Below are 13,317 nucleotides of genomic sequence, written 5' to 3'. Positions count from 1 at the left end.
GCCACAACTTTGCAAAGCAGTGTGAATGCTCCTCGGTTCAGGAGAGCAAGGGGGAATCTCCAGGGCAACCCACCCCACAACTGTGTGTGCATCTGTCTGAGAGCAGGAGAGAGGCCAGAGCTCAGGAAGAGGAGCAGCTGCCCACAGACACCCACACAGTGGTCACTATGTGCCCAAAATAGCCGCCCTCTCCAACAAGAAAGAACCCAGTGTCAAAGTACAAATCCCATCTCCATTCCCAGCAGGGTCAAGGGCAAGTCAACGATATTTATGAGCAGGACTATTGAAGGCAAAGACAATACTTGTTCTTTATCCTTCACCAGGAAGAAACTCCGGTGGCCTTGAGATGGCATGTATTGATTTATTGCTCCCTATAGTCTATAGGCTCAGCCTCCTTTTGACCAGCCTGCAACCCCTAGTCCTGGGCTTTGAATCCAACCCAAGTAGTTTCTTTTCACACAAAGCGAGAGGCAGTATCTGTAACATCTTAAAAAACATCCAAACATTTTGTTCCAAGTGAATCTTTTTTATTAATTCCATATATATTTATTAGAGTATAAGAAACAATATATAAGATACACTTCACTTATACTTATGCTAGTATATTTAAAGGAATCAATGTTTCTTCATTCTGCTTATTCTGTTACAAGAAAGGTAATACACAATTACAAATCTCACATACAGGTTTCAGTAAAATCAATTTTTCAGTGTAACCATCTCGGTGAAATGAAACTATCCAACAATGCTGAAGTAAAAAGTGACAATATTTTTTCTGCAACACTTTATTGCCCTTATTATATTTTCATGAAGTGTTTTAGTTCTGATGAAACAGTAGGGTTTGGGCTAGAAAAGAAGTGTTGCCTCAGAAAATGTTGGACCTGGGAAGCCTGTTAAGCATTCCATTTCTCAATTTACACTATCAGAGCAAAGTTAGACAAATTAAAATGCTCATCCTGTCTCTGATGGTTCTGATTCTCCTCTTTGCATGCAATTATCTGGATAAAGTTAGCTCGCCCTTGGCGCCCTACTCCTGATTTCATTTGTTAAGGGTTACTCCTTGACTTGCAGCTTCAAAGAATCTTTACTAAGTCTGGCAAAAGCCAGTAGATGGCAGGACTGACCCAGGGCTTCACTTCCCTAGGCACCATGGGCACTCCTAAAAATGTAGAATTGGGTGTGTCTAACCCCATTCCAGTCTGATAGCTTCAAACAGCAGTTTTCCAGGTGCGAAATAACTGCTTCAGGTCCAAGGAAGGATTATGAACTATCTCCACAGAATCATAGAATGGTTTGGGTTGGAAGGGACCTTAAACCCCACTCAGTTCAACCTCCCTGCCAGAGGCAGGGACACTTTCAACTAGACCAGGTTGCTCAAAGCCTCATGCAGCCTGGCCTTGAACACCTCTAGGGATGGGTTATCCCAAACAGCTTAGACTTCCAGCACTTCATCTCTGAGGATGACAGTGAAAGCCTCAGGACGCAAAAGCACTGACATCATAGGAGCAAGGGGCTTGTGACAGGACTCTAAACCTCCAACAATCCTGATGTCACATCTGCCTTTCCCAGAGACAGAAGACCATGGATGCCTGTACCTTATTCCAGTATGGAGGCACAGCCAGCTGGACCAGAGCTACCAGGCTTCCCAGAGCGGTGGTGAGACCGCAGATCTCCTTCATGGCAAATGGAGTCTCTGGGAGGCAAGTAATTCCCACTTAAGTACATCAATACCAAGCCATCACATTCTTTGAGTAACGATGTAGAACTTTTGAGTAATGATTAAGCAACTGGCCTTACTTGTTCAGGCTATTTGTGCAATGAGGTCACATCAGGGTTCCGATTTTCAAAAGAAGAAATTTTGCCCTTTTGCAAAGAAAAAAAAAAATCTCAGAGAGAGTTGGAAGAACTTTGTTCATTTTTAGGTCCTGTTTTTCAGCAAACAGCTTATCCAGTGAACCTGGGTGGAAAGGGCTAGTGCTGCAGTAAGTTTTCAGCATGTACAGACAATACACAAAAATCAGAGCCCTTGCGATGTTGGGGTAGTGGTAGACAGCAGCAGCTGCCATTGAAATACAACCATTTCCAGGGTGGAAGCGCAGAAATCATTTTCTCATTTGCATGCACCAAAATACGTAATTATTTGGTTTAAGTTCTTATTTTCCAGTGTGCAGGTTTTGGCTGGGATAGAGTTAATTTTCTTTATAGTAATTGGCATGGGGCTACATCTTGGATTTGTACTGAAATCAGTGTTGATAACAGAGGAATGTTTTTGTTATTGCTAAGCAGTCCTTACAGAGATTTGAGGCCATTTCCCCCCCTCACACCACCCACCAGTGAGTAGGCTGAAGGTACGTACACAAGGAGCTAGGAGGGGTCACAGCCAGAACAGCTGATCTCAAATCACCAAAGGGATAATCCATGCCATATGATGTCCACCAGCATATAAAGGGGAGGGGGAAGAAGGAAGCGAGGGATATTCAGAGTGATAATGTTTGTCTTCCCAAGCAACACATGATGGAGCCCTGCTTTCCTGGACATTGCTGAACATCTGCCTGGTGATGGGAAGCAGTGAATGAATTCCTTGTTTTGCTTTACCTGTTAAACTATCATTATCTCAACCCACGAGTTTGCTCACTTTTTACCTTTCCAATGCTCTCCCCATCCCACTGCAGTAGAGTGAGCGCATGCTGCGTGATGCTTACTTACCAGCTAGGGTTAAACCATGACACCCAGTGAAAACTGTTCTGGGATATTTTGTGCCTGCACAGAGCAAAGCTGCCTCATAACCTCTCATCCTATCAGAAAATGTGAAGATCTGAGTTTTCTGCTGCAACTTCAATGTCTAATTTCACAGTCCAAGTAAACACATTCAAAGCTCTTCAAGCTGTCCCACTGTGGCCCTCAAGTTCCAAATCAGGTGTTTCATGTAGCAAGCCTCCAGTTTTAATGTTTTATAAATGCTGGGCTCTTGCTATTTACTTTTTTTATTATTATTAATGTTTTAAATTACTACAGCTGTATATTTTCAGGCCCTTCCCTCCTGGGCTTTACAATAGCTGAGGTTCTCACATGATTTCTGGTGCTGGGGATTTGGGAGCAAAAAGACACCTGTAGAAGGACCACAAATTATGAGTGGGCAAAACTGATGATGTGATGCTTAGGATTAAACTGTTGAGTAGCACCTCTTGCTTTTGACAAGCTGTCGTACCCTCCCTCTCTCTCAAATACACATACATCTATCAAAGAGACCCTTGCCGCGTGTTTGGTAGGAAAAGCTGCAAATATCTCTTCTTCCATACGCTGAGCATACAGGAATAAAGCACATGAGGAGGAGAGAAAGAGAAAATGAGAGTAAAGAGGGAAAAAAATCTCCATATGCAATCGATTCATCATCTATAGCCTCAAGAAGATGTGTGAACTGACCTTCATCTGTCCCCTGGCAATACCATTGATATAACTTGTTATTCATACAGGGTAAGCAGCCTGCTGAATGCTCTTCCTGCCAGCCCTTGCTCCCTTTCATAACCTTGGCACGAGCAACCTCTGAAATGTTGACATAGGAAGGAAGTGGCCATGGGAGGAGAAAACCAGATCTCAGGACCCTGCTTGTAGCTTAAGCTCATAGGCTGTCCAATGTGGCATCCTCCAAAGCCTCATAAAGTCATGAACAGGCATTAGGAGACAGCTATGCTGATGACTTTTAAGTTCAGTTCTTTTCTCACAGCAGAGATGTTGTGAGGGTAATACAGTCCCAAACCAAGATACCTTTTACCAGGTGGATAGAAAAGAGTTAACAGTCCCATTACTTGCAAGGTAAGAGTACTCTGGGTGCTGCCTGGGTCTTACTACAGCATCTACTCACTGTAAGTAACGAATTGACCCTGCAAATGAGGTTTGTAGCCCTCTTGGGAGGAAGGCTCAGGCACAGGGAAGCTAGGGACTATTCACTCCATTTCTAGTAATTTTTTCCCCGTGCTATATAGCTGCATAGCAGAATTTTACATCACACCTCGAGCCCTGTGGTCCCAGCAGGCGAGGGAGGATGCGTTAACCAGAGGAAGGCACATCTGAGGACTGAGACCAGCGATGCGTTCTTCCCAAACTCATCATCTAATTGTGGGTCACATCACGATGACCAGTCCCTCCTGTTGTAAATGCTGTCATTAGCCTGCGTTATTTTAATTAAAAGACAGGGAGAAGGAGGAAAAAAACCACGTTAACTGTTTTTGTTGAAAACATTTCTGCACATCTGCATACCACCTTTCCAAAGAATCTGTTTATCACTCATTTAAATGGGGATAGAGGTGTAATTAGTGTGCAGCTTGAGAGGTTCGTTTGAATCACTTATGAGGAGGGCATGGCTAAAGAGAACCAATGCTACACCTGACTTTTTGCTGCTAGAAGAATCAAAAAAAACCTAGTGCACCCCTGATCAATCAGTGGAAGCAACAGCAAGTTTTTGCCTGGCAATTTAAGGCTCAATTTTGGCTTGTTTTGTGTCTAGCAGGTCCAAAGGTAGGCAAAGCAGGTAGAAAACCAGCATGAGCCCAGATGGTTGGAAGATATATCTCCGATGGGACTGCTGAGAATTTCCAGGAGCAACGCTGCTGAAACACCTGGGAAGATCCTGGGAAAGCAGGAGTGGCAGGTTTGGTGGTGTCACCTTCTGCAGTCCACGTGCACCATCAGCCAGGGATTGCAGGTTGAACCTAAAGATCTGAGTAGTGATATCTTTGCCTCTGGCTTCACCAAACTTTGCAAACAGACCTGTTGTCCTGGATCATTTAGGTCTCATTGTTATTGTCTATCATCATCACATGTCCAAACTGAGGGAATTGAGGCACCAAATCTTTGTAATATGCAGACTAATTTTTAGAGGTCCTGTTCCCAGCGCGCTCGCTCCATTAAAAGTAATGGACTCAGACCGCAATAACTGTCATTTTTTCACAAAATACACCTGGAAAACATGATTCCCAAGAGAGGCGAAACAAGCTGGCCCGGGGGCATTTATCAGAAAGGACAGGAAGAAGATGGACTTGCTGGCAGGTGAACTGGTAGGAATGCTGAGATGAAGCACTCAAAATTCACTTGAGAGGGTAAGAGGCCCTTGTGCCGGGCATATTTGGGTTTCTTCTAAGAGCGTTCCTTATCTCTCTATCTGGAGTAAGCAAACACACATAGAACACGTCCCACTTCAGGTAACAACAGGAGCATGTTTATTCAGGTCTGGCACTTACAGAACTTGGAAGGACAAGGTACACGTCATTTGTTTTCCAGAAAAGTCAGCCCAGGATCGGAAAAAATGAAACCATTTTATAAAAAGAGACTGCAGCTGCAAGGGGGGAATGTGTTTCCCTTCAGGTCATGCATTCCCAGTGCCTGGAACACACCGGTACCAGGCACCTCCATGGAGGCGAGAGGCAGGAATGTCTCAACACTTGACCAGGTGATGTCTGGGGTTAATTGGTTTTCAGCGAGTCCCAGCCTTGTTTTAACCAACCTTAAAAACGAGGGGAGTACTAGGTATAAAAGCAGAAACTCTTCCAAAACAATCCACCTTTGCCAAGGAGGTGTGAGAGTGCAGTGGGGTTATGTCCACGGAAGGAGAAGAACAGCTTGGCTGAATCGCCCAGGTCTCCGACGCTGGAAGAGCATAAAGTCTGGGAAACAACCACCTTGGAAGCCTGCTGAGAAGTAGAGATCTCCTTGCACATAGTAACAGAGAAGATATTGGCTAATGAGACCTGTGACAGCCAATGGAAGACGAGTCTTCCTCAGCCAGCCCCATCACTCGCGAGCTCTGAGAACGTAGATGAAGCTAACGAGGACCCCCAAGGCCAGGACCGCATAGCTGGCTTTCACGCTGCTGGAACCACTGATGTTGCAGAGGAAGGAGTCACAGCAGTAGACAGAGGCAGCCGCTATGCCAAGGTTAATCCCGGCGCTGGGGCAAATGGGAGAGCATCCTTTGGAGATAGACTGGCCAGACTTGCCACCTGCATTTGGGTTAGGGAGGAAGGAAAGGAAGAAAATCAAAAAGGAGACGGGTTTATAACATTTCTCGGCTTTTTGATCACCTGTTCTGCAAAGGAAGTAACAGCACTGAAATAGCCGAAGTGTCACAGGTGTCGCACAGAGGACGAAGAGCTTCTTAGCATTAGGCTATGACAGTAATCTCAGCCAGCCCACACATCTCAAGGAACACCCATGACAACCTCCTACACAGACTCTAGAGATCGTGCAACACCCCAGGGACATCTCTTCCAGGCTGTTGGCCAAAGTTTGGCTGCTACGGCTCCAGTGAAGAATCCCAAAAATCCCACTTAAGCTTGATCCTGGGACTCCTCATGCAAGACAGGGAGCACGGGGCATACAGAGCACCTGGAAGGCGCTCATGAGCGAAGGCTGCATTTTGAGCATTGGCTGTGAGCGAGGCACAGCACACATTTAGCAGCAGGAAAAAGGAACCCATTAGCACTGTGCTAAAGTTCATAGAAGCTCCCAGCCTCCATTTGTGCATGCACAACCTGCCCATGTTGTGGACTGTACAACCGAAGCATACTACACCCCTCCCTCCTGCAAGGCAGAGCAAAGGAAGCCAGGCTGGGCTCTGGGCTCTGCAGTCATGCCAGGAGAACTGTTAGAGCAGCCTGCTTCCATAGCAGCGTGACCTGGGAAACACAGACCTTCCCAGATCTTTCCTGGCACTTAGGGAGAAAACCTGCAAATATCCCTTCCTGGAAACCCCATCTCACCCACAGAGAGCAAAAAAGCAAAGGTGGGACTTGGGGATGAACAACCGAACACAGGGCAAAAGCACAAAGGGTAACCCTGGGACTTCCTGTAGAGGAACGCTGCAGCAACCTCCACCCTTTCACTTATTCATCAGCAACATCCCCACCCCCACTCCAAAACTCCCCTCGGACTCCTGGCATTGGTGCAGGCACGTGGGCTTTAATGTGACTCCACCTGGCAGCACATCCCTCACACAAACTCCCTTGGGATGGTCCAACACTCAGCTGCTAAGAACTTTCCCCTTTTTACTGCCAAAGGAAGGAAAGTCCTCCTGCAGCTCAGCAGGTGACCCAGGAGAGCAGCCAAGAAGGGTAAAGAAAGTTCTGTCACCACTCACCGATTCCCACTCCGACATACGTTGTCACACAGTGGTTTTCGTTCTCCCCACACTTGACAGGCGTCAGGCAGGCCCAGTTGGAGGATGCATCTGAGCACGAAAAGCAGACGAGTGTGTGGGCTGCAAAGGGAAGGCACATGTGGATTAAGGACTGGCGGAAAGACTTTGTTTGGTGGTTCCCCACCTCTGACACATGCCACGCACCACATCTGGCCACAGACACACTATGCTATTTCAGCTGTATTGATCTGCAATAAGGTTTTACCCCCAAACAATTGGCCAAGTCAAGAGTTCAAGTATAGGGGATACATTTTAAGCTGTTGACAGGATCAGCTGCCAGCTCTCAATGTGAAAAGAAGTTGTAGAGAGGTGAGTGTTGGCTCTTCTCCCAAATAACTACTGATAGGATGAGAGGAAATGGCCTCAAGCTGCACCAGAAGAGGTTTACATTGGAGATAATGAAATATTACTCCACTGAATGAGTGGTGAAGCATTGGAAAAACCTGCCCAGGGAAGTGGTGGAGTCACCATCCCTGGAGATGTTCAAAAAATGTGTAGCCATGACACTTTGGGACATGGTTTAATAGACATGGTGGTGGTGGGCTGATGATTGGACTTGTTCAACCTTAATGATTCTATGATTCTAAAGCCTCGATAAAACCACAGGTTTGCCTGGTACTTCATGACATGCTCCTGTTTGCCTCAAAAGCTGGTTCAAGCTCCAGCTTTCAACTTGATAGTAAACAGCAGAGGCAAGTTCAGGCCTGCAACCTGGAGCCTGAGATTTGGGCTTATTTAGCTCAGCTACCTTAGGCGCTGATGGGAAACGCTTCAGCTGTGACCATGAGTTCAAACTTTTTGTGACCTGCTTTTGGCAGCAGAAAAGCTCAGGCTACACTTGAGCTAGGGCACGTTGTGGAAATGATTCTCAGCTAAAGGAAGCCTAGCATTGCAGCAAGACCTGCAAGGACATGCACTGTCCGGCTACCCAGGGAGTCATAACATTAAGAAGGCACCATATGCAATCAATATTTTTCATTTGGAGCAGGAAGATAGCAAAGAAAGCATGCTTTCTTCCATGGCAGATCCCCTAAAATCACAGAATCCTAGAATCTTTGGGTTGGAAAGGATCTTCAAGATCATCAAGTTCCAACTCCCCTGCCATGGGCAAGGACACCTACCACTAGACCAAGACTGCTCAAGGCCCCATCCAACCTGGCCTTTAACACTTCCAGGGAGGGGTCATCCACATCTTCTCTGAGCAACCTGTTCTAGTGTGTCACCACCCTCATCATGAAGAATTTCTTCTTAACGTCCATTCTAAAACTTCCCCCTTCCAATTTAAAGCCATTCCCCCTTGCTCTCTCACTACAAGCTCTTGAAAAAAGTCCTTCCCCAGCTTTCTTGTAGGCTCCCTACAGATACGGGAAGGCCTGCACCAGCAGGATGGACTACACCAGCTGGCTCCCATCACTCATCCTTCAGATCTGCCCAAGAAAGAGGAAAGATTGGAAAACAGCATTCAGTGCCGGGAAGTGGTTGCAGAAACAGCCTGGACCAGTGACTCAGCAGGGATACAGGCATTTTGTAGTGGATGGATGATCTTCTCTGTATTTTACATGTAAGAACATCACATCCACATTGCAACTGTTGACCTACATAGGCAGACAGATCAGGTCTCCTCCCAGGCTTCCAGGGCTCTGATTTTTGAGCATTCAGACAGCAAGCCCTTCCACCAGGCACTGCCTTTCTCTTCTGCGTTTACAGGATGCAAAATGGAGTGGGGGCTGATTCAGGAAGTGCAAAGCAGTCATTCTTGTTTCTACCCTTTTCAGCCCCACCACAAACAGCTTATGCTAAGGAGGCAAAGTCAGTGAAGCCCTGGGAGACGCTCAGTAGTCCCTGTCACGGAGTATTTTGAAGAACAAGTTGGACAAATGTCAGTCAGCAGGTGTCCCACTGCTGCAGGACTGCCTGACCTCCCGAGTTTCTTCTCGATCCTGTTTCTCTCAGGAAAAGAAAAGCTTTTTATGGGAAAATTGAGATAAAAATAACAATTGTGCTCCGAGGAATGACTTTTGAGCAGCCTCGGCCAAGGCAGGGGAAGAAGACAAAAGCATAATCTCAGGGAGATAGATTAAAATGGGTTAAGGGGAGATTCTGAATGTCACATCAGGGCAGCCAGATGACTGCTTTGGAGACAAAGACAAAGCCACAACCCCCCTCCAATTATCTGCCAACGATCCCAACTATCTGCCAACGATCCTTGCAAAAAAACCCCAAATATCTAAGCATGCCAACAACATCTACAACCTACACACAGCACCCAGGATTACAGGACCACTGGTTGAGTCAAAAGCCCTAGGAGAGATAAATCATGGACCTTGCCTCTGGATCTAGGAGAATAGGGAATGACACTAGTCAATGAGTCTACAGCCTGTCATTGGCCCCTGCTGAGCCCTCAGAGTGTTTCCATGGGTGGCATTTTTGGCCAGAAGTCAGCCAGGAATCTCAAAGTAGAGCCCAGGTCTCCTACTCCCTTGTCCTCAGCATATTTCTGCTCCTAGGTCTCAGGTGAACTGTTCCAAACCATACTTGCAACCACCCTGAGGGTAAAGTAAGGAAACAAATTGACTCATCCTATTTCACATGAACCATCTGCAGCCAGGAATGAAGTGGATTATAGGCTTCCTGTGGGCATTATGGTAGAACATATGTCCGCATATGCATTGGCTCACTACACGGAGCACACAAGTCGAGCAGTGCAGTGCTATTCCTTAAGGCTTAGAGGTTCCAAATACAAAACACACCAGAAATATTTGTACCTTTGTAAAGGTACAAAAGTACCTTTAGGTATCAAATTCTTCCCCACACAACTAAATCTAGGCTTCTACCACAGTATCTCCTACTTGCCCCCATGTTTTTATTTTTAACAACTACCTTGTCTTAGTACAGACAAAATCTTTCCAAAAGAGGCGCACTTTCAACGTAGTTTAAGAGAGGAAATATGCAGTCATAACTAAGTGCCACTTTCTGCCCCAGCAAAACAGATAACTACATAACCCTCTGCAGAGTTAAGAGACCAAGCAGGCTGAGTGTTTTAGACAAGGAGCACAAGAGGGCTGGCAAAATTTTACGCAGATGGAGACAGAGCAAAGAGTCGGAGCTCAAGGCTGAAAGAAAAAAAAAAAAGCCCAAGACTGAACAACGCAAAAGGAAAGCCTCGTTTTCACCAACTAGAAAATGCAGCATTCTTCCACGGGAAGAATTTATGTGTTTGTTTGCTGCTCCACTCCTCAAGAGGAACAAAGAGCTCCCAAAACGGAGCAAAGCATTTGGAAGAATTTCTTAGAGAAGAGGTTGAATCCATTCTCGCAGAGAGCAATACGGGGGGGGGGGGGGGGGGGGGGGGAAGGCTTTAAAAGCCCCGAAGCTCAGCAGCACTAGTGAAAAATGCTGTTGCTTTGGCAGCTCTTCCGTTCGATCCCTATGCCAAACACTCTTTCCTTTTCCATTGCCCTTACAACCCATATGATGGTCAGGGCACTTGGAGCAGGGGTGAAGCTTTTCTCCCAAAGACTCCCCGGCTGTATTGGACGCGCATGGGGGTAAAGCTATCTGCAACGAAGACTTTGGTGAAGAACTTACTTTAAAGATGAACAGTTTTTCTAAGGTGAGGGGGAAGTGAAACCCCTTACTGCGTTGGCGTTGGCCTTGGCCCTGGCCCATCTTCCCAGCTGGAACTCAGCACATGTCAACTAGGCTCTCATGGAGACCCAACACTTGAATTGCTTCCCAGACCCCATGGGAAGGGCAGCAAACAACTAGTTTCTTCTCACCAGTGTCCTCAGGAGAAAAAAAGGGTTGATGATTCCTGACTGGGTGCTCAGAGGGCCCAGAATTCTCCTGTTTGCTCTTTGTTTGGCACTGCCAAGGAGCGACATACGGAAACAATAATGAGATTTGCAGGGCCCCATGGAGTTTGGGTAGTCAGAAATGGAGTCGACGGGAAGGCACAGATTCCAGACCCTACAACTTGGACAACTTGCAGTTTAACACCCAGCAACAGGAAGCATGTTATTCCCAGCTTCCATGGAATCTCCAAGATGTGCTCCACAGGGCACGGTCCCTTGACAGTCATCACCCCACATGATCCACAAGACATGGTCCCTTGAGGGTCATCGCCCCACACACTCCACAGGGTACAGTCCCTTGAGGGCCATCACCCCATGTGCTCCCCAGGGTATGGTCCCTTGAGGATCATTGCGCCACACGCTCCACAAGGCATGGTCCCTTGAGAGTCATCGCCCCACACACAATACAAGCCACAGTCCCTTGAGGGTCATCGCCCCACATGCTCCACAAGGCATGGTCCCTTGAGGGTCATCACCCCACATGCTCCACAGGGTATGGTTCCTTGGGAGTCATCGCCTCACACGTTGACCACTGCAGACAGCCCCGAAGGTTGCTGGGAGGGGGCAGCAGGAGCCAGAATCACGAGTGGCTCTGCCCAGACTTTGCTCCATCAGCCATTGCCAGGGCTGGGCTCCATCTCCCCCTCCACCCACCTTCCCTCCCTCCTTCTTTGCATCTCGGCCCATTTCGGCGCCGTTATCCCAGCTCGCTGCACCGAAAAAGGGGAGCGGAGCCGGCCCTGGTCTTTGTTCGAGCCGCAACTGGGAAAAGCGCCAAAATATCGACGTGCACAGCTGGAGACGCACACCTCAACACAGAGGCACGGAAACCCTGAAGTTCCTGCTTCAGAAGGGACACTGCTGCGAGGCAGATCTTGGAAAGCCACCCCAACCCCTGGAACGCCTCAGTTGCGTCCCCCTCAAAACCCTTTGCAACCCTCACCCCTCTACAAACCTCCAACTTCCAAAGCCCACCCTGCAAGACGCAGCACACCCACACCAATTTGTTCCTAAAGCCAGAGCGGGGGGGGGGGGGGCAGTGGGGGAGCTTAAGGAAGAGGACGTGGCGTCTGGATGGCAGAGGCATCCCTCCCCTCCGCGTCCTCACCTCTCTCAACGCACAGCACCGCAGCCAGCGCAGCGAGCAGGAGCGCCTTCATGGTGCGGCGGTGGGACGAGCGAGATGCGCAGGGACGACGGGCAGAGCGCAGGGATGGAGGCAGGGGCCAGGCGACGGGGGTGGGGAAAAGGGCAGCGGCCCCGCCCAGCGGGCCGGGCTGAGGGCCCCGCCACCTCCCGCCTGCGAGGAGCTGGCGGCCACGCCCGGTTTCGTTTCCCCGCTCCGGAGAATCGGGGACTGGAAAGCGCGTGCTGCCTATGGCCGATATAAATGGAGTTAACTCCAGCTGGGGAGCAGTCAAAAGTGGTGTCCCCCAGGGCTCATTGCTGGGTCCAGTCCTGTTCAATATCTTTATTAATGACCTGGATGAAGGCATTGAATGTAACCTTAGCAAGTTTGCAAACAACACTAAGCTGGGAGGAAGTGTGGATCTGCTGGAGGGTAGGGAGGCTGCAAAGAGATCTGAACAGGCTGGACCAATGGTCTGAGACCAATGGCGTGAGGTTCAACAAGGCCAAATGCCGGGTCCTGCACTTGGGGCACAACAACCCTATGCAGCGCTACAGACTAGAGGAAGAGTGGCTAGAAAGCTGCCCGGAGGAGAAGGACCTGGGGGTGTTGATTGACAGCCGACTGACAATGAGCCAGCAGTGTGCCCAGGTGGCCAAGAAGGCCAATGGCATCTTGGCTTGGATCAGAAACGGCGTGACCAGCAGGTCCAGAGGAGTTATTCTGCCCCTGGGCTTGGCACTGGTGAGACCACACCTTAAATCCTGTGTTCAGTTCTGGGCCCCTCACTACAAGAAGGATGTTGAGGCTCTGGAACCTGTCCAGAGAAGAGCAACAAAGCTGGTGAGGGGACTGGAGAACAAGTCTTGTGAGGAGCAGCTGAGGGAACTGGGGTTGTTTAGCCTTGAGAAGAGGAGGCTGAGGGGAGACCTTATGGCTCTCTATAACTACCTGAAAGGAGGCTGTAGAGAGGACCGTGCTGGCCTCTTCTCCCACGTGACAGAGGACAGGACAAGAGGGAATTGCCTCAAGCTGCACCGGGGGAGGTTATTGTTGGATATCAGAAAAAAATTTTTCACAGAAGATGTCATCAGGCACCGGCAGAGGCTGCCCAGGGAGGTGGTTGAGTCCCCATCCCTGGAGGT

At 48.3% G+C, this 13,317-nt stretch overlaps 1 protein-coding gene across 1 annotated transcript; it reads right to left on the bottom strand.

Annotated features, from left to right (window-relative positions):
- Positions 1-1,564: 1,564 nt before the first annotated feature.
- Positions 1,565-12,308, bottom strand: LOC104063938 (lymphocyte antigen 6E). The gene is made up of 3 exons (XM_009566218.2): positions 12,152-12,308; positions 7,130-7,249; positions 1,565-5,993 (listed from the first exon to the last, which is right to left on the bottom strand). Exons 1-3 carry the CDS (start codon positions 12,201-12,203, stop codon positions 5,785-5,787), a joined length of 381 nt encoding a protein of 126 aa, XP_009564513.1. The 5' UTR covers positions 12,204-12,308; the 3' UTR covers positions 1,565-5,784.
- Positions 12,309-13,317: the final 1,009 nt, after the last annotated feature.

The sequence above is a fragment of the Cuculus canorus genome, chromosome 2 (genome assembly GCF_017976375.1).
Source record: "Cuculus canorus isolate bCucCan1 chromosome 2, bCucCan1.pri, whole genome shotgun sequence".
Taxonomy (NCBI): Eukaryota; Metazoa; Chordata; class Aves; order Cuculiformes; family Cuculidae; genus Cuculus; species Cuculus canorus.
The sequence above is the reverse complement of the archived record's forward strand: the minus strand, read 5'-3'. Positions and strand labels throughout refer to the sequence as shown.